This window comes from Acanthochromis polyacanthus, chromosome 18, assembly GCF_021347895.1.
Source record: "Acanthochromis polyacanthus isolate Apoly-LR-REF ecotype Palm Island chromosome 18, KAUST_Apoly_ChrSc, whole genome shotgun sequence".
NCBI lineage: Eukaryota > Metazoa > Chordata > Actinopteri > Pomacentridae > Acanthochromis > Acanthochromis polyacanthus.
The window spans coordinates 4559438-4585516 of record NC_067130.1 but is presented as its reverse complement, the minus strand read 5'-3'; the positions used below and the strand labels follow the sequence as shown (position 1 = coordinate 4585516).

General features: G+C 42.2%; 1 protein-coding gene across 6 annotated transcripts in view; it reads left to right on the top strand.

Moving 5' to 3' along the window:
- Positions 1-20070, top strand: part of rimbp2a (RIMS binding protein 2a) — a 72563-nt gene extending 52493 nt beyond the window's left edge. For 2 of the 6 annotated variants that reach the window (XM_022215864.2, XM_051938984.1), the window contains 16 exons: positions 62-141; positions 535-644; positions 2231-3049; positions 3317-3340; positions 4550-4701; positions 5616-6389; positions 7252-7407; positions 7665-7811; positions 9304-9406; positions 9817-9945; positions 11489-11658; positions 11759-11927; positions 12021-12121; positions 12994-13065; positions 13770-13934; positions 16823-20070. In XM_022215864.2, the coding sequence (XP_022071556.2) occupies positions 62-141; positions 535-644; positions 2231-3049; positions 3317-3340; positions 4550-4701; positions 5616-6389; positions 7252-7407; positions 7665-7811; positions 9304-9406; positions 9817-9945; positions 11489-11658; positions 11759-11927; positions 12021-12121; positions 12994-13065; positions 13770-13934; positions 16823-17047 (3396 nt within the window). In that variant the 3' untranslated portion in view covers positions 17048-20070. The remainder of the gene's footprint in view (positions 1-61; positions 142-534; positions 645-2230; positions 3050-3316; positions 3341-4549; positions 4702-5615; positions 6390-7251; positions 7408-7664; positions 7812-9303; positions 9407-9816; positions 9946-11488; positions 11659-11758; positions 11928-12020; positions 12122-12993; positions 13066-13769; positions 13935-16822) is intronic. The other 4 variants (XM_051938980.1, XM_051938982.1, XM_051938981.1 and 1 more) reach the window with 4 other exon arrangements.
- Positions 20071-26079: the final 6009 nt, after the last annotated feature.

Sequence of the window (26079 nt, the reverse complement as noted above, 5' to 3'; positions counted from 1 at the left end):
TAAATATGATTTATAAATAGTGCCTGTGAATGTGAACTTTAATCCTCTCATTCTTCTACAGATGGAGGATGAGGCCAGCCCATCACCCAGGTCCAAACCTCGCTACACAGGCCAGGTCCGCCTTTGCACTGCTCGTTACAGGTGATGATTCTCATGTTGAATTCGTTGCCAATAATACAGACTCATTTTGTGTATATCTACTTTTCTACATGTGCTACAACATATGCTATATCAGTATTCACATAATTATCTTAGTACTGCTTCTCATGAAAGAATTGTGCAATACCACTGACATTTGCAATACTGTTATTTCCATAACAGGTCCTTATAAATATTTTGATTTATTTTCATTATTGTAGGACCTTTCTTTGCTGCTGTAAGCACTTCAAACTTCCCTACTGTGGGATTATCTTATCTTATCTTATCTTATCTTATCTTATCTTATCGTGCATAATCTTTAAGTCTATGAGCATGCTGTTTCACAATTACAAAAAGACGATGCTGAAACAAAACTGTTCTCTTTCCTTCTTCCAGTTACAACCCTTACGATGGACCAAATGAGCATCCTGAAGCAGAACTGCCCCTCGTGGCTGGAAAGTATCTGTACGTGTATGGAAACATGGATGATGATGGCTTCTATGAAGGTGAGAAGTAAAATGAGACAACACAAGATGTCAGTTAAAATGAAGTATGGAGGTCTCTGTAGAAGAGTTCCTTCCTGTGTTGCTTTTTAAGTCTGTGATTTCTGTCTGTTGTGTAAAATGTTTGACAGTCAAAACAGCGGTGTGCATTATTATGTTTTGTCTCAAAGTTAGATTAGAATGTTGTGCACGAAGTCATACTTATTCGTCTTTGAAGTCATTCTATTTGCAGTATTATCTCTGGTATCTAACCTCCCACAGCATCCATGGTCATGTCTGTGGAGCTTCTTAACATATATAATGTACATTGTACTGTATTATACATGCATAGTTGTTGTCTCTGTACAATGTCATGTCTCTGATGCATTTTGTACCCTTTCATGTCACTTTACATTATATCTTGTCAACTTAGCACTGCATGTGCAAGACATGACAACACAGCACAATTAAAACTTAATGCAAAAGAGCTGATTCATCAGTGTAAACACAGCTACGGAAATAGCTCCTGTTAGGGTGACAGTTTGCATCATTTGTCACCCTCAATATGTCCATCACATGCCTGCTGGCTATTTTCATCCTCTGACCTCCTCTTTGTCAGTGCAGGGTGTCACCAAGGAAAGTTTACTTTTTCATGGCTGGTGATTGGATTGATTCTCTTTCTAATCTCTTTAGAATTATGAAGGCTTCTCCATCAGAGGCAATCCTAATCCCCCCAGCTAGCAATCCTGCAGCCAGCACAGCCTGTCATAGACACTGTAGTGCTTAGCTGCCGTGATTCATTAGCCGTGGGCGGTCAGATTGCATGGCATTGTGGAGGAGCCTTGTATTTACCACACAGGAGGGAGACTCGGGCCTCAGACCAAGCTGTTGTCAAGATGGGACCTTGGTCCCTTTTAGTTGATGACTAATCCAGCAGGGCTCAGCTTAATCATCAGCACACACAAACATCAGACACACACACACTCATGTATACATGCGCACACACAGATGGTCTTAAGGTCTCTCAGGCCTCTATGGAAAAAGGGATTGAAGGACAAGATGATAGGGAGCTTTGTTCAAGACAAACTTCTAGCCTTTGGGAGAAAAACTGCACTGCAAATCTGAGCTGTTTTTATTTCCTGTATTGACCGCAGCATCTACATGCTCTGGGGTGTTCCTAGAAATGTTCAAAAGCAGTGAACTAAAGTTCGAGTTCTTCAAAATGTTGAAAAAGGAGTGTTTTCTCAGCTGAGTGTTTACTGGAGGAGCATTAAAGATAGCATCAGAGCAGCCACGGTAAAACTTACATCTTAGGGAATAGTACATTCTGTATGTTTACATATCTTCCACCTCTCACTCGGTGACTCATTCCCACCCTGCAAGCACTTACTGATGATTTTGTGTGCTCAAGTTATTGCTTTCCTTTTGTCTTTGTTGTGTAAGGAGCCATTAGAGAAGCCTAATTTTAACATTTGCAGAAGACATCACAGAGGGATGTTGCACTTTGTTAAAGGGTAGTATTTTGAATTAGCCAGCTTCAATATGAAGGTGAAAAATGAGGCACAAAGTTATTTTCTACGTCTGTATCTCTACTTTTTTCTGCATCACAGGGGAGCTGCTGGACGGCCAAAGAGGACTTGTTCCCTCCAATTTCGTGGAGTTTGTCCAGGACAAGGAGAAACCAGCGATTCAGGCTGGGGAGGGAGGAGAAGACCTGGGCCCATTGGACCATGCTCCCCTGGCCTTGATGGCAGTGGATGGAGGTGCCTCCCAGGATGGCCTCCTGGGCTCAGCTAATGCCTTGGTTCCCTGTAGCAATGGGACAGGGGGGCCCTTGGATCCCGAGGACCTAGCTGAAGATGTTGTGCCTTACCCTCGAAAGATCACCTTGATCAAGCAGCTGGCACGGAGCGTCATCGTGGCCTGGGAGCCTCCGATAGTGCCTTTGGGCTGGGGGAACATCTCTGGCTACAACGTGTTGGTGGACGGGGAGCTTCGTGCCAGTTTACCGTACAGCGGCAGGACCAAGTGTTTGCTGGAGAAGCTGGACCTGGACGGTTGCGTGCACCGCGTATCGGTGCAGAGCGTCACCGACCGAGGCTTGTCAGACGAGCTGCGCTGCACCTTGCTGGTGGGAGCCAACGTGGTGGTGGCACCCTGCGGTCTGCGGGTGGATGACATCCAGCGTGACACTGCCGAGCTCTCTTGGTTGCCTAGCAACAGTAACTATGGTCACACTGTGTTCTTAGATGGCGTAGAGCACGCAGTTTTAAAGCCAGGAAGGTATAGACTGCGCTTCCTGAACCTGAAGCCCCTGACAGTGTACAAAGTGACGGTGGTGGCACAGCCTCACCAGGTGCCATGGCAACTACCGCTGGAGCAAAGAGAGAGGAAGGAAGCCGGTGTGGAGTTCTGCACTCAGGCAGCAGGTCAGAAAGGCTCATTTCTGTACATACAGATACAATATCAATAATATATACACAGTTCCTAAAGTGACGTTTGCTGTTGCATGTTTGAGCTGTTTGCTGGTCTGTACAGCAGATGGAGTTTACAGATTGCTGCTTCTATGTTGATTGCAATTTGCTTTACCTCTAATCTTATTATGTTATTATGTATATTAGGATCTTGTACTGTGCTGTAGAGTGGAGTGCCACCATTCCTTACCATGCAATTGTTGTGTATTGTATTTTGTCTAGGTCCAACACCATTTTGCAGAACAGGTCAGAATGAAACATCAGTGCTGGGCTGGGTTTCTCATGTTTTAGCACTAAATCATCTTTTTTTTATTGAATGCCACTGGGTAGAGATGACGGTAGTGCTATGATACCTTCAGAAGAGGGTTGTAGTCATGAACCTGAGAATGATTACAACATGTAATTAAGTATGAGCAATCACTTAAGGGATGCGGGCAAAACAGCATGTTGTTATGGTCCTGAGACTGAAAAAAACATTTTCCTTCATATAATGCTTTCATTCACTTGTCTCTTCAAATTTAAACACAGATTGCTGTTTGAAAACAAATACAGATGCCATTTTGCCCAAGTTTGCCGCACAGAGCACCTCACTAATTAGAGAACAGCCAAGCATCATAAGATACAATCAGCTATTACTCTGATGAGTCATTTCCTCAGCCTATAGCCTAGCCTGGAAAAACCGGTTCTATATAAAGCAGTGCTCCTCCACTGCTCACTGAAATTACAATTTGGTATCAGTGTGCATTTGCTTCTGCTCGAATGCACTTGTGCATGTTTTATCCAGAGATCCAGGAAAGTGGAAGATGAAAAATGAGCTGCAGTTAGTCTCTCTGGATTGTGTCCTGCATGCGGAGACAACAGGGTTTATCTCAGACAGCACCAGAGTCGACGTTGTTTTATTTTTCTTTCATATTCTTTCATCTTTAATAAAGTGTAGTGTGAGGTTATGGTATAATAGTAGATCAGAGGAATGCAGACTTAAAATATAACCATGAAATACTACTACATTATGTGTATTTTATTTCACAGCCTATTTTGATAATCTGAAGAAATGTAGTGCCTTAATAACGTGTCACATAATCAAATAACACGTTTCAAGCACAGCACTTGTGAAAGTCCCCCACCAGCAATGTCACACTATCAAGACTTGGCATGAACTGTGAATCTCTGCAAAATATAAATGCGCTGTTATGTAATTTTTTTTAAAATATATATATAAATCTAGAAATGCAAGGGAAATAATAAATGACTTCAGTTTGTTGTTTCCTCCCACCTCCTCACTTCCTCCTTTGTATTTTGTATCTGAGCATTTCTCTGCATGGTTGTGTGTGTACCCATTTGTGCATTAGATGAATGCTTCATCTCTTTTTCTTCTTCTTCATATGGCTGTTGTATCAAAACAGTGAATTATTAATGCTGCATTTCCCCCCTTACGCTTGTTCTCTCACCTCCCAGGCCCTCCACAGCCTCCCCAGGACGTTCAGGTGCTGTGTGGGCAGGCTCCAGGGGTCCTGCAGGTCCGCTGGAAGCCCCCCATCCTCTCTCCCACAGGCACATCTAATGGGGCAAATGTCATTGGCTACGCAGTGTGCACTAAAGGGCAGAGGGTGAGTTCGCATCTCTCGCCGCCAAGGATTATGTGCCCTTTTGAGCTCAGTGTAATAAAGGAATGTATAGTAAATAATGGGAGGGTCTCATCTTGGCATCGGTGCACAGTGAGGCGGTGGGAGCAGTTTGTGCATGAATCACAAGCATATGAGATTTCAAAGACTTAGATGTGGTGCAAAGATACCGCATCTAAAAGGCCGTGAGAATTGTTTAATCACGTTTAATCCGGTTGAAACGCGAGAACGTAGATAGGATACTAATAGCCTCTCTCTGTGAGTGAGGCATTATGTCATCAGTGTTCTCAGTGCACACAGCAGTGCCACCTACTTGTGATTAGCAATCAGTACAAGGTTCCCAGTCTGAGTCCTGAGAATGTCTTGGAAAGGTCTCTCACTCCCTCTGGTGACCGCCAGAGTAAATCGACACACCAAATCTGAAAGGGTAAATCAGCACTGGAGCAGAAAGCCGCTCCTGAGCTGCATTTTTCTCAGCTCTAGTGAGTTTTAATTTCACTCTTGTGTTTGAGGCTGTGCTGCTCTGTGTGGATTTAAACCCCCAAAGCACGTTGCAGTTTCTGGTTCACGCCTCGATCAGTTTAGATTATACTGGAGGTGTTTTTGTGCAGAAAATCACTGGTTGGACTTGGTGACCCAAAACTGCAATGTTTTAGAGCAGTGCAGCCTCAAACACAAGAGAGAACTGAAACACATGAGGGGATTCTTCTCTGAACAAAAAGGATCCGAAAAAATGTCCTATATTACAGCACAGGATTATAATTTAATTAAAGCTGGATTCAACCATGTTTTTGGCTGCTGGTTTACTGCTTGTGAAAGTGTTTTTGTTTCAGCTGTTGTTGAAATGATAATCCAGCGTCTGTTGAAGCGAATAATATGTTTTCTGTTTTTAAATCCAGATAGCTGAGGTGTTGTTCCCAATGGCCGACTATGTTACAGTTGAGCTGACGAGGATTCAATGCCTGGAGGCCAGAGAGGTCATCGTCAGGACGCTGTCAGTTCAGGGAGAATCCCAGGACTCCCAAGTCGCCGTCATTCCAAACAACCTGCTCGTGCCTCTACCGCCTCTCCCCCTGCCGCCGCCGATGCACCCCCATGCCGGCCCCCTTCCGCACCCCCACGCCCAGCCCCACCTCCAGTCCCCCCACCTCCCTCACGGTATCCCCCAGCTCCCCGCTCCGGCCCACGGACAGCCGCTCCCGTCCCACCCTCCGCACCCTCAACCCCACCCCAGGCTCCCCCATCCAGGTGGACCCCCACAGCCCCAGCTTCGACCGCCGCACCCTCAGCCCCAGCCCCTGCACCTCCAGCCTCGCCCGCCTCACCAGGTCCCCAGGCCCCAGCACCAACTGCCTCTGCTGCCCCACCCCCAGCCCCACCCTATACCTCAGAGACCAGTAAGTGCCAGAGACCTGGATGCCAAAGAGCACACAGCCCACCACGGGGGAGCTATTCCACCCGGCCAACCTGGCTGGGACCCCACACGCTCTCCCTCCTCCCAGCCTCCTGTGCCCATGCATGGCCACACCCTCGAGGCCCCTCCACTGGCCAACCCACGCTCGCCCTCCCCCCAGAGGATTCTTCCTCAGCCCCGAGGCACCCTTATCCCGGACACCGTGGCCAAAGCCATCGCTCGAGAAGCAGCGCAGAGGGTGGCAGCAGAAAGCGGCAAGGTCTGATGGGAATGGAAATGCTAAATACAGTCACACAGTATTGTTTATTCTGAGTGAAAATGAAAATACAAAAAAAAAAGTTATAAAGATAGTACACAATGTGGAATATGATGAGCACACAAATATATTATTTTCCAAAACAAATACTTTGAAATTTATTGGTTCAGTTAAATTTAGAACTGCACAAATAATGGTTAAAGTAAACAATAAAGTGCCCCCTGGTAATTTAGAAACAACACTCGAAACTATGAATTGAGAAGAATTTTTAATTTTAAAAAGCCGTTTTCTTCTACCACCATGAAGAGTAGATGTTTGTTGGGTAAACTTATGGTACAATCTCAAAATGAGTTATACATGAAAATAAAACATGAATAAAATACAAAGCACAAAAAAGACTGTTTGAAAAATGTAATAATGTGGAACAGTAGACGCATTTTGGGGGTTTCTAAAGAGGTATAAAAATATAAGGTTTGATGCAAAGAGAAAACAGAAAGATATGAGATGTACAGACATGCTGCTATTAATAAATTAAACGTTATCCTAATCGTTTTCAGACATTATGTGAGTGTTTGTTTTGCTTTTTATTTTGGATGTTTCTCTTTTTCCTTTATGATACAGGGATGTTACACATTCTTGCATCACTCAAAATATGAAAATATACTAGTATCAGTGATGGATTGAAATTAAGAAAATGTCTCAACAGATCATACACAGAAGAAAATTTGACTTTCTTGATAGTGATTTTAACAGCATATTAAAGTGTGAAAAACCCTTTAAAGGCTGTATGATGGGCTACAGAAACAACAGTGAAGTGTTGCTGTCATTGTTACTCACTTTCCTAACTTTTCATGCATGTTTTCAGGGAGACAGGAGGCAGGGCAGGTATGGAGAGCAGGGTCATTCATTTCACCAGCATCACTCCGACGAGGAAGAGGAGGATGAGGAAGGGTTTGCGCGTGGCCGTCGGAGAGGACCGTCAGTCGATGAGTTCCTCAGGGGCTCTGAGCTGGGGAGGCCGGTAAGGAGGGGGTGGATAAGTGACGAGTCTTTTACCTCCTTTTAAACCTCAGCACCAATGGAAGAGCTGTGCGTCTGGAAGTGCGTGTGCATGTACGTCTGGTTGTTTGCATGCACACACTCCTTTTGCCCTGGTCTCCGTGTTCGTTCACGTGTTTGCACATCCACGTGTGTTTGGTGTGTGCATGCGTGTATACATGTACGTTTGTGGACTTAAACAACTGCGTCTTGTGTGTTTGTGTGTGTAACTACCAAAAGCCTCACTATAGTCACAATGAAGATTATCACAGCGAAAGCAGCCGGGGCTCTGACCTGTCTGACATCATGGAAGAGGATGAGGAGGAGCTGTACTCTGAGATGCAGCTGGAAGAGGGACGTCGACGCAACTCGCACAACACACCCAAGGTGCAGTTCTTTGCACTTATTCTAAAAACCCAAGAGTCCATCCACCCAAATTTATTATGATTTATCGAACTGCACAGGCACAGATACTTCAACTGAGACTGCTGCCTTGACTTGCATTTGACATGTGCTGTTAGTGTGTGTGCTGAGTTTAATTTGAATTTGCATAGTGAGACAAAAAGACAGAGGGTTTGGATGTGTCAGCCCATGGAGGCGGTGGATTTAACCTTTTCAGGACCATGGAGAAAGATAGAGAAAGAGCCTGGGTTTGAATGTGTCGGCACCATGGAGAATGACAAAGAGAGAGAGGGACTAGCATTTAAGGTGCTTTCAGACAGTGAATGCTTGCTGCCTTGGCAAGCGCCATTGTTTCACTGTTTTCAATGCCACTCTCATGAACACACATGGCTCTTTCTCTCTGCTGGTTCAGTTGCTACTGATTCAACCTGCAATCACAGCTCAAAGCGTGGCCATGGCAACCACAGAAACCAAACTCAGATTGAGAAACTTACACCGATCAGCCAGAACATTAAAACCTCCTCCCTATATTTTGTAGGTCCCCTTTGTGCTGCCAAAAACAGCTCTGAACTGCAGGGCATTGATGAACAGTTGCAGATCATTCTAGGTTGATGGATGGATGCATTTCAGGCATGGTCAGGGTCTTGGGAGGCTTGATCAACACCTTGAGCTCTTTGTCATGTTCCTCGAGTCGTTCCTGAGCAGCTTTTGTGACGGCATGCTTTGTCCTCCTGGGTGGGTTTGCTGCTGTTGTGCGGCGCTGTTGTCACAGGGATGTGCTTGGTCTGCGGCGATGTTTAGGTGGGCGGCACGTGTCAAAGTAGCATCCACATGCATGTTATGACCCCGCAGAACGTTGCATTGGAACAAGATTAGCTTGACCGTTCACTTCACCTGTCAGTGACTTTAATGTGGAGGCTGATCGGTGTATTTTAGTTGCCTGAAGTGTGCTCCAGTCATCATATATCAGCTGGAGCAACCTGTATTTTTGAATCTCCACGCTGGATCACATGTTTTGCTGTTGTCTAAAGGCACCTTTAATGTTTCAGCAACATAGAGAGATGTGGTTTGACTAGATTGTGTCTGAATAGATCAGAGAGAGTGGATTTGCAGAGACAGAAGACAGAACTTGGAAAAGCAAAGTGATGAAGGGAGGCATCACGTTGAGTGGTGTGAGATAGAGCGTGCCTACCAGTATCCTATGTGTAGTCTGACTAATTTTTATTCAGTAATGTGCTACTAGTAACTGCTTAACTTTGGAATGTTGAAATTTCTCATGGGCTTGTGCGTGTTTGAATGTGAGTCTATGCGTCTATGTTTCAGTGCCTGCCTGTGAGTTTCTGCATGATTTTGTTTACATACAAGTTGTCAGTGTGCATTTTTTTCACCTGCTGTTTTGCGAGCGTGTCCGTGTTTCTGTGAGCGGCTCATGAATGCTTAATGTTTGTGAATGTTCCTATGTCTGTGTGCGTTCTAGACAAACACTCCTGCGGGAGGACGACACGACCGGGACCCCGGGAGACGAATTCATCAAAGCGGTCCTCAGCCTCACAGACGACCTCTAATGGTCCCCTCCATTGGTCAGTATGGGCAGGTTGCCACAGAGAAAAGAACTTGTTTGTTTTATGACTTTTCTGTTTTCTGTGACATAATACGGTAGTGTTTGTTACTCTATTAAAACCCTCATGAGCTTCTTTGTGTTTCCAGATCACATCATGAACCATGCTCATACCTCTCAGTAGCTGGATTTTGATCTTACAGAGATTATTATGATGCAGCTTTATTAAACTGCTCTTGCACTGCACAGTGATACCGTAATCTACTCTGGCACTGATAAAGAATGGATTTTCCATATTAGATTTCCACAGTTGCTCCCCTGTGTTTTTGTTGTTGTTATTATTTAGGAGGCAGCACAAACCTTGAGTTTTGTGAGGAATAAGTTGAGCCTTGCTTTGTAACCCCGTCGCCTTCTAACTGGTGTTTCCCATAGAGGTAACCTCTGAGAATAACAGTGAGGGAAACCTCTCCCCCATCACCGAAGATGTTTACTATGGCAGAGTAGCTCGGCACAGGACGTGGTCATCCCGCAGGCACATGGGCGGCAACAGGTCTCCCCATGGTATGTGCCTGCAGTCCTGTTCTTTCCCACCACAGCATGGCAGCGAAAAGGCCACCAGCACCTGGCAAATGGCAAGAAGTAGCTGTGGACACTTGCAAGTGCCTGTTTCTTTGTCGTAAAGAAAAACAGTTCTTATTATGCTTACAGTTGAACAGCATGACTGCACTGCACTGAAATGGTGGACCCGCTGGCAAGCCATACCCGGGGTCCAGGATGAACGTTTCCACAGTTGCAGATGACAAATGATTGTTTAGGGAATGCCTCACACACTGCACTGAGCTCCTGCTAAAACCCTTCCCTCTGTGGTACCAACACACCTACCACACATATGACAGGACCAAGCATGCATGAAAATCTGAAGAGATAACAGTGGTAGACATTAAAGAATGGCTACATTGTTGCTTCTTCGTGTTTCTTTAGATGTTCAGTTTGAAATGTTTGAAATGTCCGTGCTGTTAGAAATGCAGTTGTCCCTTATATTTCTTTCTTCGTACCACATAAATACACATATCGAGCTCTCTATAGGTTGGCATATGCTACCTCGGAGCATCATCAGCTTGAATTTTCAAGCATCATCTCACACACTGGCCCAGTAGAGTCACATTTTTCCAGCTAGTGCATTTTTTTCACATTACAATGCTAAATTAGACGACATGACAGGCTTCCACAACAGCACTGCCATCTCTGCTTGAGTCCTGAGGGCTGGCAGTGAGTGGGAAGTTTGAGATTACTGTATCTCTGTCTGTCATAGGTGGATTTTTTTAGGCTTCTCCAGCATGCATGTCAGAGTCTCGTCTGTTGCTGATGTGGTGTCATGTCCATGAATCACATTTTGTCTGCGTGTTGCACCACGGTTCGTCTTGCTCCTCATTTGTCTCTCACAGCATATTCAAGCACAAAAATAGACAAAAACCACAATACCTGTAGCGTGTGTGTGTGTGTGTGTGTGTGTGTGTGTGTGTGTGTGTGTGTGTGTGTGTGTGTGTGTGTGTGTGTGTGTGTGTGTGTGTGTGTGTGTGTGTGTGTGTGTGTGTGTGTGTGTGTGTTTGTCGATGCATGTGTGTGCTACAGGAAATTTATTAAATAGTTCACTGGTCACAAATTTCTTCCTGCATGCTGACGGGCACAAATATGGCGAGATAAGGAAATCAAATCCGTCATGCAATACTGCACGATCAAATCAATAGGACTTGTTCAGATGAAAAACTTCTCATTGATTTCCTTTGATTGAGGCATGGCTGAGGTACCACGGACTTACGCAACACAGATGTGGCGTACACTGAATGCAGCACTAAGATTTGTGAAATGATTTTGACGCAGATCTCTGGAATCTGCTCCATCTGTGACCAAACACCACAAACACAGGTTACTCCAACTTCACAGAGTTCCTATCCAAGTAAAAAGAACAAAACAAAACTTCAATTCAGTTTGCTTCATTAGAGAATCAGAAAGTGCCTGTTTTGCGTGTTGGGTCACGTTTGTTCATTTATCAGCAGGGATAAAGGGATGTTATATTTTTATTTTGTCTTTTTGCGACTTTAAGATGGCTACAGGGATCGGGATCGTCGCTCTCCCACGTACTACGATGAGTCGGAGCCTGAGGAGTCCTTTCGGATCTTTGTGGCCCTCTTCGACTATGATCCCCTGTCCATGTCCCCCAACCTAGACGCAGCTGATGAGGAGCTGCCCTTCAAAGAGGGGCAGATCATAAGAGTGAGAGTTTCTTATTATTATGGTGTCTTATCCTCTTTGAAGACAAACATAGTAAAGGCAGGAGCTTTAAACATTGCTCTTCCCTGTTCTTATCCACCAGATATACGGTGATAAAGACACAGATGGGTTTTATAGAGGAGAAGTGAGGGGCAGGATGGGGCTGATTCCCTGTAACATGGTGTCAGAGATACGAGCAGATGATGAAGAGACCATGGACCAGCTCATCAAACAGGGTTTTCTGCCTCTCAGCACCCCTGTGGACAGAATAGGTACCACAAAGGCACACAAAATGGTTAAATATCATCAGTGATAACTTGTAGTGAAATACTTCCTGCTAAAGTTCCTTTTATTATCGCTTCCAGAGCAGAACAGAAGAGGCCTTCGTCGAGACCAGGCCTCGAGGAGGATGGTGGCTCTGTACGACTACGACCCCAGAGAAAGCTCCCCTAATGTTGATGTTGAGGTATCGCACACTGTGAAGGAAACAGACACAATGTTCAAACGCCGACACATTCAATTAAGTGTTCTATGAAAAAATTAACTATTGAAATCCACATTACACTTGAAATCTACTAATACCTTTATGATATGTATAATCTGTCTAAAAATGGGATCCTGAACCATCTGAAACCATTTAGAGGCCATAAGAGGTCCATTCACTAGAGCCCAAAACTGTATAAAAGAAAAAAAAAGAATTGCGGACTTTCAGATCAGCTGCTCCTTGAACTTTAGAGAGTAAAACCATGGCAGGAAACGGGAAGAAAACACACAGAAACTGCCTGATGTATAATTGGTTGCAAACTCCTGTAAATACACACACATGCACACACACACAAATACATATGTAGCACTTGCCTTGCAGCTAGAAGGTCCCCAGTTTGCATCTCGACCTTCCCAGGATCTTTCTGCATGGAGTTTGCATGTTCTTCGTGTACATGCGTGGGTTTTCTCTGGCTTCCTGCGACAGTGCAAAAACATGCTGAGGTTAATTGGTAGTTCTAAATTGTCCGCAGGTGTGAATGCAAGTGTGATTGTTTGTCTCTCTGTGTAGCCCTGTGATGGACTGGTGACCTGTCACCCTAAGTCAGCTGGGATAGACTCCAGCAACCCACAACCCTAATGAGGATTAAACACTGTACAGTATAGATAATGAATGGATGGATGGATATGGTAGTCAAGATAATAAAAAAGCACATTTGTATGGCATATAAAATCATAAAAGCTTTATTTTCCTCAAGACTGATTTAGGACATAATAAATTTAATAGCAACAACCTGGACTTGGCTTCAATTGTATTCCTTGTAAATCTGTTTCTGCATTTCTCTCTCCTGATAGGCCGAGCTGACGTTCTGTGCTGGTGACATCATCGCTGTGTTTGGAGATATTGATGAAGATGGATTCTATTATGTGAGTTCTGCTTCTCCATGTTCTGTTTCTTTCTTTCTTCTAAATTTTACATACAATTGAGTAAAACTGAAAGTTATTTATAAAAATATTGTAGTAAACCTGTTGACTACTTAATATTAAATAACTCAGAAAGCCTTGGAGTCTGGCCAGTCTTTTCTTCAGGAGGAAATGACATCATGTGGAGCAGGTCATGTGATCTGGAATTAACACACTTCCTTGAGAGGATTTTTTGTGATGGGGAACTTAGATGAAAGTGATATAATTTGTTATTTTCCATATAAAATTTGATATATTGCCAAAAAAGAAATATCTGTCATGATTATCTCAACTTAATAAAAAGAACACAATCAAAACAATTTCTGAATAAACTCATTTTATTATTGTTTAGCTAATTAGAAGGTGGTTCTTATTAAATTCGGACGGTTATTTAGTTGTCATTTTAGTGATATCCAGTCATTTTTTATTAGTAAGTGATTGTTTCCATAATACATAATTATATAATTTGTAATGACATGATCATAATGAGCATAAAAACATAATTTTTTTTGTTTTTAATAGAAATGTATACAAGATATATGTGACATGTTGCATACACAGAATGAACTACATTATTTTCTGCCGCTTGCAGAAATGACACAATCTTGTTGCTAATCAATATTTCTACCAACAATTCTCACTCCTCCTCCGCTCATTTCGGTCCACAGGGTGAAATCAATGGCCACCGCGGTCTGGTTCCCTCTAACTTCCTGGAAGAAGTGCCTGATGACGTGGAGGTGTATCTGACCGATACTCCGTCCCACTACCCCCAGGAAGAACCTGCCAACCGGCCCCCCGCCAACTCCGCCGCCACCGTCCCAGAGGGCAAACGGGTACATCATCATCGCCGCTCTCAGCGCTAGGCCCTGTGTTCATCCATCCTCCGTTCCTCTCTCTTGATTTCCGTCTCTCGCTTCCTCCACTTGCCGTCTGTGTGCTGTTCATTGTGTGTGTTTGTCCATGTGGTGACAGTGGTGACTCTCTGTACAGACTAACAACCTCCCCCTCCTCCAACCCCCTCGCCCCCTTTGGAAGAGGGGACAAAAAAACAAGAGAAAAACAAATCCAGTGTTAACACCTTTCTGAGTCTCAGAGAAAGGAAGAAGCAAAGCCTGACACGGACAGAGAGAGGATAGACTGTGGGAGCTCGGCGGGTGGTTTTATGCATGTAGCACTGGTTAAGGAGGACTTGAAAAAGGCTCAACTCATTCCTCACACGAGATAATTTGGTACCTCTTTGCACTGAAACACAAAATCAAATTGTGGTTATTGTGTATAATAATGATAAGTGCTTTATTAACACATAACGATTGCTACCCAGTAACACTGAAAGAAATTATTTAAGAACTTTAAACAGAAAAGAAGAGAAAAGCATGCCTTTTTCAAACTTGATACATTTTATAATAACTTACTTGGCTCGACTGCTGTGTTTCCTTGAAGAGGCTTTGTTTCTTTATGTATACTGCACACACATCAAATCTATTTTTCAGCCCCGTTGACAGCGGATCCGCCATGTTTGCTCAAAGCTCCAGAGACAAAACTAACCACGGCGCTGAGACATCCATACTGTATTGTTACAATGGAACAATAAAAGGAACAAATTGGATATTAAAAACATTCTTGTTTGCGCTCTGTCTTCATGTGTGTTGGTGGTGTTGTTGTTGTTGTGGTGGTGGTGGTGGTGGTGGTTGTTTTCAGTTGTCATAGTGGTGTGGGTTTTTTTTACCGACGGTGACAATGCTGCCACATCTGATTTCTTTTTTGTTTTTCCTCACCCGCTTGGCAAAACAAAACAAAACAAACAGAAGAAGATTGTTCATTTCACACCATAAATGGCTCTGTCTGCCTTGTACAGTAAGTTGGCAACTTGAGATACCAGACAGCGCGGCTCTAATGCACACAGCTTGTGGTCACAGCGAAGGCTTTTTTAAACGCCGCTTGACATTACATTGACTTGTCACGTCTTTCTGAAATGCCACGTTTCACGATTCGGATCACTTAGTCTTTTCTAGGTGCATTATCACTGTTTAGAACATTTTACTCACAATGCTGATTTCATTTGACATTCTCAGTGTCACTGCTGGCAATTCGGATTGGAAACTGTAAATTTGAAGTGAAAACATCCTCATCTGTTTCCAGCTGCTGCATTAGATGAGACGTCTGGTATCTACAGTTGTGTCCCTGGGTGTTGTACTGTATATGACTGTACTGTATGTTCCCTCATGGCCTCCTGATGGTGGACTTCTTCGGCTCTGTGGTGTGCTGATGTCGTGCTCGACGTTTCCTCCTCAGTGTTTTCTTCTACATGTACAACGTGTGTGTGGTGTGTGTGAAAACAAATATCTACTGTCAGTTTAATGCAGATTTACAGGGCAGACAGCGTTAACCAAACTTGAAAACATAAATTGACATCTTTAGTATAACATAATTAGATAATTACAATGATTAGAATAATGTTTTAAAACTCCTGGAAGTGTAGCTATTTGAGTTTAAACTCTGGATCCTATTTTATTACGATTTACACCAAAGAAAACAGTTATCAAACCCATTGAATGTGTTCTAACTCTGATGTTGAAAAGCAAAATTTAATTGCGCTAAGTAATTTAACAATGAACTTGCACCTTAAATCTATTTTTTAGACAGTTATGTGATAGTTTTGTCATTTGGAAAAGTTAAAGACCGTCAAAACTTTATTATTTTTTGGCTTTTCTTAGTCACCTTCCAACTATGAGGGATGGGATTGAACTCAATCTTATCTTCTTCTTTTTTTTATAGCAATTTGGTTTCTTGTATGTCTATTTGTCTCAGGGCTCTTCTCACGGTTTTAAGTTTGGTAGGGGTAAGTTGAAAAAAGGACAAAGGTGACATTATATACAAAAATGTGACAAATGAAAGGAAAAACCTACTTAAAGTGTCTTAGTAAGGCGCTTCAATCCTACATTGTGTTGATTCTCCGAGTTCCTGGAGCTCTACTAGAGCTCTAGACATGGAACAACATTTTTCCAAAGGTTATTCCCTTGTTTGGTGTTTTGATGACATGATCGAACTAACATGATGGTCAAAAATCTTACAAAAGTGTTTGGTTAGGATGAGATTTTGAGTATGAAGGTCATAGCATTGGATATGCATTATTTTTGTGTTCATCAAACCATTCAGTGACCGCTTGTGCCCTATAGATGGGGTTGTTGTCATAGAAACAGACCTGGATAAGCTCTCAGGACAGAAATGTTTTATAAAAGCATAAAGCTGATGGCTCAGAATAACTTTGTATTGATCTGAACAAGTAGAACCAAATAATGTGAGTCACCAAGAGTCAAGTTTTTGTTTCTTTCCTTTAATTTGTCACATTTTCATCTCTGATTGTTGCCTTTTAAGTCCTAAATTTTTGATGTTTTCAGATAAATGCCTGAAGCCAAATTTCCAGGGTCTTAAAGAATCACTTAACCTTCTACAAATTCAGCTGAAATCACTTCAGAAGAAGCAATTATGTTTGTTTTTCAACAAAGAATTCATTTGAAATCTGCTCATAACACCAAAGCGATTAAAATTCCATCACTCAGTGTTTCTGAAAAGATCCAATCAAGCCATTAAAAGCTAGTAACCGTCAGAGTTTTTGTTTTAGAGTTTGTTGAGGAGCACAGAGAGGCAGAATGAAAATGTTGCTTCATTTGTAATTGGCTGCTCCATGCCTCCATACCTCCCCCATCACTTCTCTCCCCAGGTGACCACAGAAACCACCGAAACAGTCAGCAACGACACCATACCCGTCCGGGCGCCGTCCCCGATCGTCCGTCCCCTCCTCCCGGGCACCATGAGGCCCCTGAGCCCTACCAGGGGCCCCCACGTTCCGCTGGACCCTCGGGACCAAGATCTGGCCAACAAGAAGAAGAAAGGACTACTTTCCAAGGGGAAGAAGCTTCTGAAGAGACTCTCCCCTGTGAAATAAAACAAAAAAAAGAAGCATTACTGTACAATACGTGCACATGCTGGGCTCTGTATATTGCATCCATACAATCAACTCTGATCTAACATCTGGTGACAGAGAGGATGTGAGCTTTGTCTCCTGGACTGCAGGAGCCTATTTGATATATAACGATTATTCATGTTCAGTGATGGATACAAATCAGCTAAATTCTGTACAGTGCAGTGCCAAAATGAGCAGAGGTGACCTGCAGACACAAAAAAAAATCATATTACTGTGATGTATTTTAAATCAAGAAAAGAAAAAAAATAACACCAACTAGGATTTTCATGACATGTTTTTTTTCCTCTCATTTCTCTTAAAGTTTGTTTTAAAAGCAAGGTAGCTGTGAAAACTAAGCATCTGGTTGCATATAAGTTTCCAAAAAGGATTTTCTCAGCCAAAAAATAAAGGAAGAAATCATCCGTTTTTGTGGAGTATTGACGTAAGGAAACGGGCACCAAACTCCTCCAAGGACATAGACTACACTGTTATTGAGGCATTCTGTGAAGTAATGCCGGCTGCTAAAGTCTTTATTCAGTGCAATATAGAAGGGTGGTAGCATTAGTGGGGAAAAAGAGGAAGCATTTCCACTTGCACCTGTGATTCAGCTGAGGGGAATTTTGTGTCATGGAAGATGTTCTAAAGAAAACAGAATAGCAGACTGGCAACAGGGCATTAATGTCAGAAACACCAGGCAGGCTTTGCTGTCTCAGTGGCCTTCTACGAAAACAATATGAGCATGACACTCCTCCTTTTGATTACAAGGTTGACTTACACCAAGTTTTTGTTTTTTGAAGTTTTATGACGGGTCGCTTGTGCTTTGTCATTTTTGAAAATAATGTTTGCTGTCAAACTGTCATGAAACGCCTAGTTCCAGACGAACTTTTTGTGTCTATCTATTCTTTTTGCACAAAGGTGGGTCGGTGTTTTGTCTAACGATTGGTAAAAGACATATTTCGTGTGCCTGTCTGTGTGAGTGTGCGTGTGTGTGTGTAAGGCAGGATGTGACGCATTCATATTTTGCATCTTTCATATTTCTTGATTTTTTAGTTTAATTTTTTTTAGTTTCTTTTTTCAAAGGAGAGGCCATGTAGTTCTTGGTCCTGTGATCTAGTGATGTGCTGCTACCTCCATCACCTGTGCTCTGTTTAGTTTGGTCGTCTCACGTCGATTTACGTTTTGTGGGACGTGAAGTCTATGAATCAGAAATGTCAAGGCGTGCATTTTTTCTCTAATTTTCTCGCAGCTACCTGGGGAAAGAAATGTGTTTGACTTGAGTTTTCTATCGCTTCCATTTACGCTCTACATGACTTGTACTTATATATTGTATATAAGGATTATATCATACAAAATTAATATGTTACACAGTTTATTGAAAGAGAATCTGCTGCGGAAAAGATCTTAATTTATTCCTGTGATCTGCAATGATTGAATAATTTATGAAACAAGCAGATAAACTCAAAGTCTGGAGTTCAGACTCCAATCAAAAATGTCAATGTTCTCTTGTTGCTTTAGTTTGTTGATTTTGCTGAATGTTTTATGTGTTTACTCAAGTAATGAAAAGCAAATTTATTTGCATAAAACCACTAAACCATCTGCAACAGAAAGGGTGATCAGATGAGCAGAAATGGCTCCTGCAGATTGTCACGCCGACTGTCTGTTTGAGCAGTTTTTCATTCAGTTCACTCCAAATCTAAATGAAATGTTCTGTGTGATTAGTGGAATTGAATGTAAGCATTCAGTGTCAACATACATACTTCAAAATGTACTTTTTCCTCATTTGTTTGAAAGTATTCCAATATTTGGATTCACTTAAAATTCATTTAGTTTAAGCTTTTTCTTGTGTTCAGCAGAAATCTGTGAGCAGACTTTAAAAATGAACTAAAAATCATTTTTATTTTATTTTTGAAACACAGGTTAATCGGAAAATACATAGTTTGGCAACATAATTAAATTGGAATAAATAGGAAAAATAATTTAAAAATCTCCTGACTTGAAAAATGTTTTGCCTCAGACATTAATTCTCAGATTTTCCGTCTGCTTAATTTCCATTTCTGTACGTTTTCCTCTGTTCAAACTGCAATGCTAACTTTCTCTTTCACTGATCACAAACTATATAGTTGTGGACATTTTCAGCTTCATGGGAGAGGGTGTGTTAATTCTACAAGGTTGCTGAAATAACAGTTCAAATATTAGCCTGGATCCCTCAAAGAAAGGACCTGCATACTGTACCAACATTTTGTTTTTCTGTGGAGATGACTGGACGCGCTGAAGAACTGAATTACTACCTGGACTGGTAGTGTGACTCATAGCTTTAATAATTTGAAATCTTCTCTGGTTTCTGTTCAGTTTTAAATGTCAATCCGACCCGGTTTATCTCCAACTGTTCTTTATGTAAAGTTGCACTTGAACGATAAGTCAGATGTGAGTTAATAGCGTGAAACAAGGTCTCTGTGATTTATTAATGTTGTTGATGACATGCAATGACAAGAGATGGTGGCATAAAGTGAATGTAGGCAGGCAAGGTTTGACTGGCAATAGGTTTACATTGAATTACTTCTGTTCCAAAGCTAGTTTCTGTATAGTTTCTCTCTCAATCTGTCACAAAGCTGAAATAATACGGTGTTCCAAAAACCAAATCATTCACTTGTGAGTGGGTGTAGTGTCTCTAAACGCTGTAGCTCTTTTTGTACTTTGATCCATTTGTAGATAATTTCTAAATGTTTCTACTTGATTTTACGGCAGCCTTTTTTTGAGTGCACTGAGATTTCCTCTCCCGTAAAAGACTGCAAGCATTCTCCATAGTGTCCTTTGAAATCAGATGTATCAGTCCACCGTATGTGCTTGCTTTGTGAATCAAGGTACAAAAAAAAGACAAATATATGAAAAAAAACATGAAAAAGAGAAGTCGTTGGACAGTATTTATGATGATTAATTATGTGTGGGTGTGCATGTGAAAAAATACAACTTTTATAACCAAATTAAATTTGATATTTTTTAGAAAATCCTTGTTGGTGTGTTTTTGCAGAAGAGGGCGGTTCAGTTTAACCCTGCTGTGTTTGAACAGAACAAGTGAAAAGCAATCATTTGTGACTCTGTGACCTGTTTTAGCATCCATCCATCCATTCTCTATACACCACTTTATCCTCACTGGGGTCGCGGGGGGTGCTGGAGCCTATCTCAGCTGACTCGGGTGAAGGCAGGGGACACCCCGGACAGGTCGCCAATCTGCCGCAGGGCCACATACACAGACGAACAGCCACACCCACGGGGAATTTAGAGTTATCAATTAACCTCAGCATATTTTTGGACTGTGGGAGGAAGCTGTAGTGCCCAGAGAAAACCCACGCATGCACAGGGAGAACATGCTAACTCCATGCAGAAAGATCCCAGGCCCACCCCGGGATTCAAACCGGGGATCTTCTTGCTGCAAGGCGAAAGTGCTAACCACTACCCCACTGTGCAGCCCCCCCTATTTTAGCAAACGATGCTAATATTCCTGCTGCTCTCCTGGTTTATGACACCATCCTTCAGCTGACTTAAACTGTCATTTATGTGTCGCTGAGCAAGTTAATGAAGCAGTGTCGATTCAACACACAACTCTCTGAAGGGTTTTTAGCAAAAAATCAAAAAGCTTTATCATTCAGCTCACATCACCATTCAAACGCTTGGGCCCACATCATTATTTCATCAAATATGTTTGAAATGTGGTTTAGAAGGGAGAAAAACAAACACACTGAAGATCATATCTGACTGATGAAAATCCTGGACTTTTATTGTCATAATGTAGCTGGATTTAGAGCAGCTTGATACCTGAAAAATGCACTAAAATAGAATAGAATAGAATTCCTTTAACAGATGGATTAGACACAGGATAACAAAATGGTGATTGCACCCAAAACCATGGCTCAAACTGCTTGCACAAATGGGAAGGGAAAACAACAGAACTGACTGCAAACATCTGATTTTCATTTCACTTTCATGACACACTGGGACAGACAGAATCTGAATGCCAGAAGAGCTGCGAAGTGAGATGTGAAGTGGAACAGATGGACCAGGTTGTGAGTGACGTTATTGGCTCTCATCTGAGCTGCTTCTCTCTCTGACCGGAAGGAACCTGAAAAGTTTAGACCCTGTGAGCTTGAAAAATGAGTCAATGTCTGCTCAAAACCTAATTTAACTCCTTGAGTGTCAGCGCTCATTAAAGTCTGAGGTTCAGTAAATGTGACTGTGTTGCACTGATTTGTCTCATTTCAGACGTTTGTGATAAGATACAATGCATTTGATAAAGGAAAAACATTTTAACAGTAATAAGTTGTATCTTTTGAACACTTGCATTACAATATTCTTAATACACTTATTACTGCCAGGTGTTTCTTCTTTGTGTCCAGCAGGATTTAACCACTTAGATAAATTGCCACATGTGTTTTCTTTTTATCTCTAGACACATATTTACTTGCCCCTGTTTATCGCTCAAAACAGATGTGTCACTCACAGACCTGTTGATAGTTCATTCATGGTCAAATTTCATATTGTGTTCATAATGAAAACGGAAAGTTAGTATATTTTTGTGCCTGTAGAATCTTTAAACTCTACACATGTAAGAGAGGAATGCAATGGAAGGGGAGCAGAACAGAAGCCAGTGTTCTGGGTGGATTCTTTTTTAATGAAATCCTCAAAACAGCCAACCTAATGCCCAGCAAAAAAAAAAAAAAAAAAAAAAAGTTGCCACCTGGATTTAACTGAGCAAATAGGAAAGAGTCTTCAATTGGCTAATTACTGCAGTGATGAATGCATTTCAGCTGCAACAACTTCTTTAACCCTAGCTGATGCAGTGAGGAGCTTCTCATTTCTGAAACAACCATGTTGGAAGGCATATTCTGTGGTCATCGAAAGGATGTTAATCTGTATCAGAAGTGTCCAAATATTGCCCTGCATCAAGCAAAGAAAACAACTAAGGAGATTTCTGAAACTAATGAAGTCAAGTAAAGAACTGTCCACCGCATTATTAAAACCTGAAGGATAGTGGAGAACCATCATCTTTGAGGAACAAATGTGGCCACAACAAACTCTTAGATGATCATAGGAAATCAAGAGTAGAACTCACGGCTATGTTTAATGGTGAAAGTCAGAGCATTTCCGCATGCACAGTACAAAGGGAACTCAAGGGATTGGGACTTAACAGTTGTGTAGCTCTAAGAAAACCACTGATCAGTGAAGCTTATCAGAAAAAAAGGCTTCAGTTTGCTAAGTAGCGTAAAGGTTGGAGTCTGGAGCAATGGAAGAAGGTCATGTGGTCTGATGAGTCCAGATTTACCCTGTTACAAAGTGATGGGCGCATCGGGGTAAGAAGAGAGGCAGATGAAGTGATGAACTCATCATGGCTAGTGCCTACCAGCCTGTGGGGGTTAGGGTTATGATCTGGGGTTGGTCAGGTTCAACAACTTTATGTTCCCAAAGAATGAGGTCAGCTGATACCTGAATATACTGAATGACCTGGTCTTTACATCAGTGGAGTTTTTTTTCCCTGATGGCATGTTCCAGGACGACGATTCCAGGATTCATGGGGCTCACATTCAGAATGAGTGGATCAGGGAGCATGAGATGGATTGTCCTCCAGAAAGTCCAGACCTCAGCCCCATTGAGAACCTTTATGATGTGCTGGAGAAGACTTTGTCCGACAACATCACTATATGATCTTGGTGAAAAATGAATGCATCTCTGGATAGAAAAAAAGCTTGTAGAAGGTGATTGAAATGATACCACAGTGAATGAGTGCCGTACTCAGAGTTAAAGGCAGTCCAACAAAATATTAGTGTGTGACTTTTTTTTTTTTTGGCCAGGCAGTGTATTTTCTCCAGTCCTTTCTCAGTACAGTATCCATACCTGTCGCTGCTGTCATGCTGTTGCACCACAATCCTCAAGAGGGCAGCAGTGATGTTTAGTTGGGCACTGATACCATATGTAGGCTGTAGTTTATTAATGAGCTGTATCACATTATGCGGTGACAAACCTATAGGTCTCAGCAATGCGTTTAACTTTCATGTCTCACACAAGCATCATTAAATAAAAAATCCAAAGGGCTGAACATAATTTTAAAAAGCTCCCTCCTTCTCTTTCCTTTTGCTCTACATGCATATTTGTTTTTATCATTTGCTTAAACAGAACGTTGATTCAAACAGAAAAAGAACATCAAAGCTCAGAGGAAAAACACTGCAGTCTTTCTGAAACACCCGTTTTGTTCTCAAGAAAAAGAAGAGCTCACGTTTGAAAATCAATGAATCTTTGTTTTGTTGCTTCTAATATATTTGGCTTTTTTCTCTCCTCCGGCTCCCTCTAACTCCCCCCACACCCTTTCATTTTTTTTCTCCACCACCTCCTCCTTCTCTTCCGCTCACTCTTGCCCTTATTTTCCCTTGCTATCCAACAGATCTGTATTGAGCTGTAAGTCTCTGGAGTCCCCGAGGGCCAATGGATGTTTAAAATTCTTGCCAGCTGTAACCTCTCTATCACTCGCTTTGGTCCCGCCTGCCATGCCACCAGAGGGGGGCAAAGGGAAGCATCCATCTTCTGCTGGCCTTTTCTGAATGTTTCTGAAAGTACCAGTTAAACACTCCACGTCCGTTTGACCCTTCCTGGCCCAGAATCACAGCGGGGGGATATTCCAGGGAAAATATTTTAATTTGACTTTGATTTACCAAGAGACCTTTTGTCATGTGGTGAGTTAAAGAGTTCTTTTAAAGTCTCTTGGCTTGAGCATATTTTAAAACCTCACTAAGTTCATACAGTGGATGTGCTGCAGAGAATGTCAGTGTTATGGATATACTGTACGCAGGGAGGAATTAACAATCTTGGGGACTTAATGGGAAAAAGTACCCATAGATTTCTGTATATCCATCATTTCCCCACTTTATGTGCATGTTTAAGTTCTCCTACCTTGAATCTTAATGTGCAATGTGCTCCATTACTGCACTACTGGGCATTTAGGTTAATTAAAGGGAAAGTTAGCAAGTCTAACATCCAAATTAGTTGCTGTCAGAGGCAGTGAATTTCTTCTGAAGATCTGCTTGCTCTCTATTTTGTGTGTGTGCCTAGGAAGTGGCTCGGAACAATCTATAAAACACTATTCCACTGTGTCCTATGCATGAACTTAGAATGAAAGAGGGCAAAATCAATCAGGATATAACGACAAACTGAATGTCAACAATTTCCTCCAGATGTCACCTTTAAGCACGTTTTCTATTTCATATGATACACATTTCACGTGTTCCTCTCAGGACACCATTTCATCATTAAAATGTGCCTATTAAACATACACAAATATAACTAATTTTTAATATGACAGACTGAAATGAGGTAGGAGCAGACAATTTTTAGACATTTTGCCAAGGAAAAAATCACTTTGACATCTAATTTTACATGCAAAACGCATTTCACGTCTATTAAATTAATGCAAATATGGTGTGAAACAGTAATGTACCTATGAGGAATGCTCACTCAGGCCCACTTTTTCTAAATTTCCCTAATTCATTTTATTATTTAATCACAAAATTGAAATACTGCAAGTATTAAAACTTGGACTCAGGGCTTCTCTACAAGACGGAGCAACTCAATCAGTAAAAAAGAAATATGTATGAGCTGCCTCCAGCCATCTTAAGTGTGGCATATGTAATTACCAAACAAATTCGCAATTAATCGAATTATCACAAACTAATTGCCACACGATGAACCTGCAACCTTTTAGGCCTTCAGAGGATGTCGGGCCCCGAGGCAGGTCCCCGCTTTGCCAGCTGTAATTCAGCTTTGCATATGTAAAATAAAAATAAAGTCTTTGCTTGCTTGAAAATGCCAGTGAGGAGACACTTGGATTACCAACATTCCAACTATAATCTCCAGTAAAATCTAGACTGATACCATGATAGCACATGGAGCTGTGTACAGTTTGTCTTTTTTCAGCTTGGGTAAGAGAAATCCTCAATCACACTGAAGAATTCCACCATAGATCCATCCATCCACCCCTTCCAACACCGAAGAGTCTCCCAGCAGGCAGTTGGAGGTGAGCCTCTTACCTGTCTAACACGTCGCTCTGAGGGAAGGCTGTTGGTGGGAGGATATACCACCTGGCTGCTAACTCACCGGAGCCTTCCCACAGGGATTGGGAACTGATGTTCGTGGCAGCCAAAAAGAGCATTCATTCGTCATCAGGCGGAAGAGTGTGGGCAGACGTCAGTGAAGGGAGGAAGCCACGGCAGAGGCCTCGGCTCGCCCTGGTGATTCATCTTTGGGTGAGACTGCCTGGAGTGGGAGACATCAACGGGGTACGACTTGGCTCAAGAGCCCTCAGAGTTCCAGTGCTTCGAGTGTTGAAAAGATTGGCTTCTCTCCGGCCGACTACAGTGCTAAGTATTATTACACAGGTGTAACGACAGCTTTATGTTCGAAGACTAGACTCCAGCACTCCCCGGAGATTACAAGAGAGAATACAGAAGCAGTTTGCAATGATTTCCACTCAGAGGGCTTCATAAATGCTTATGGCTGCAATTGACTTGGGTGTTCTTGAGCCACTTTTCCTGTTATTAGTTTATTCATGTGATCCCTGTCACTCGCATGCAGCGTCAACAAGATGAAACTGAGCTCATCCGATGCCTGTTTGATGGATTGATGAAAATTAATTGAATCAGTATCTGCCTGATGGGGAGCAATAAGAGGTATTAAGGAATTATTAAGATGGAACATAGCAGTAGTTCACTATCCATCACTGAGCTGGATTACTGTCAGTAAAGGTTAATAGATCTACTAATCATATGATGACCTCGGAGAGCGCAGACAAATCACAGGCTGGTCGCAGTTAATCCAGACGTCAGCTTCCAGGTGAAAGGTTCTTCGGGTCAGCCCTGATACAACCTGCCTCAGTTCAATAGACATCGATCAGCCACAACATTAAAACCACTGACGGCTCCAGTGAGTTTTATGGATCATCTCATTAGTGCAATGTCCTGCTGGAAAACCTTGCT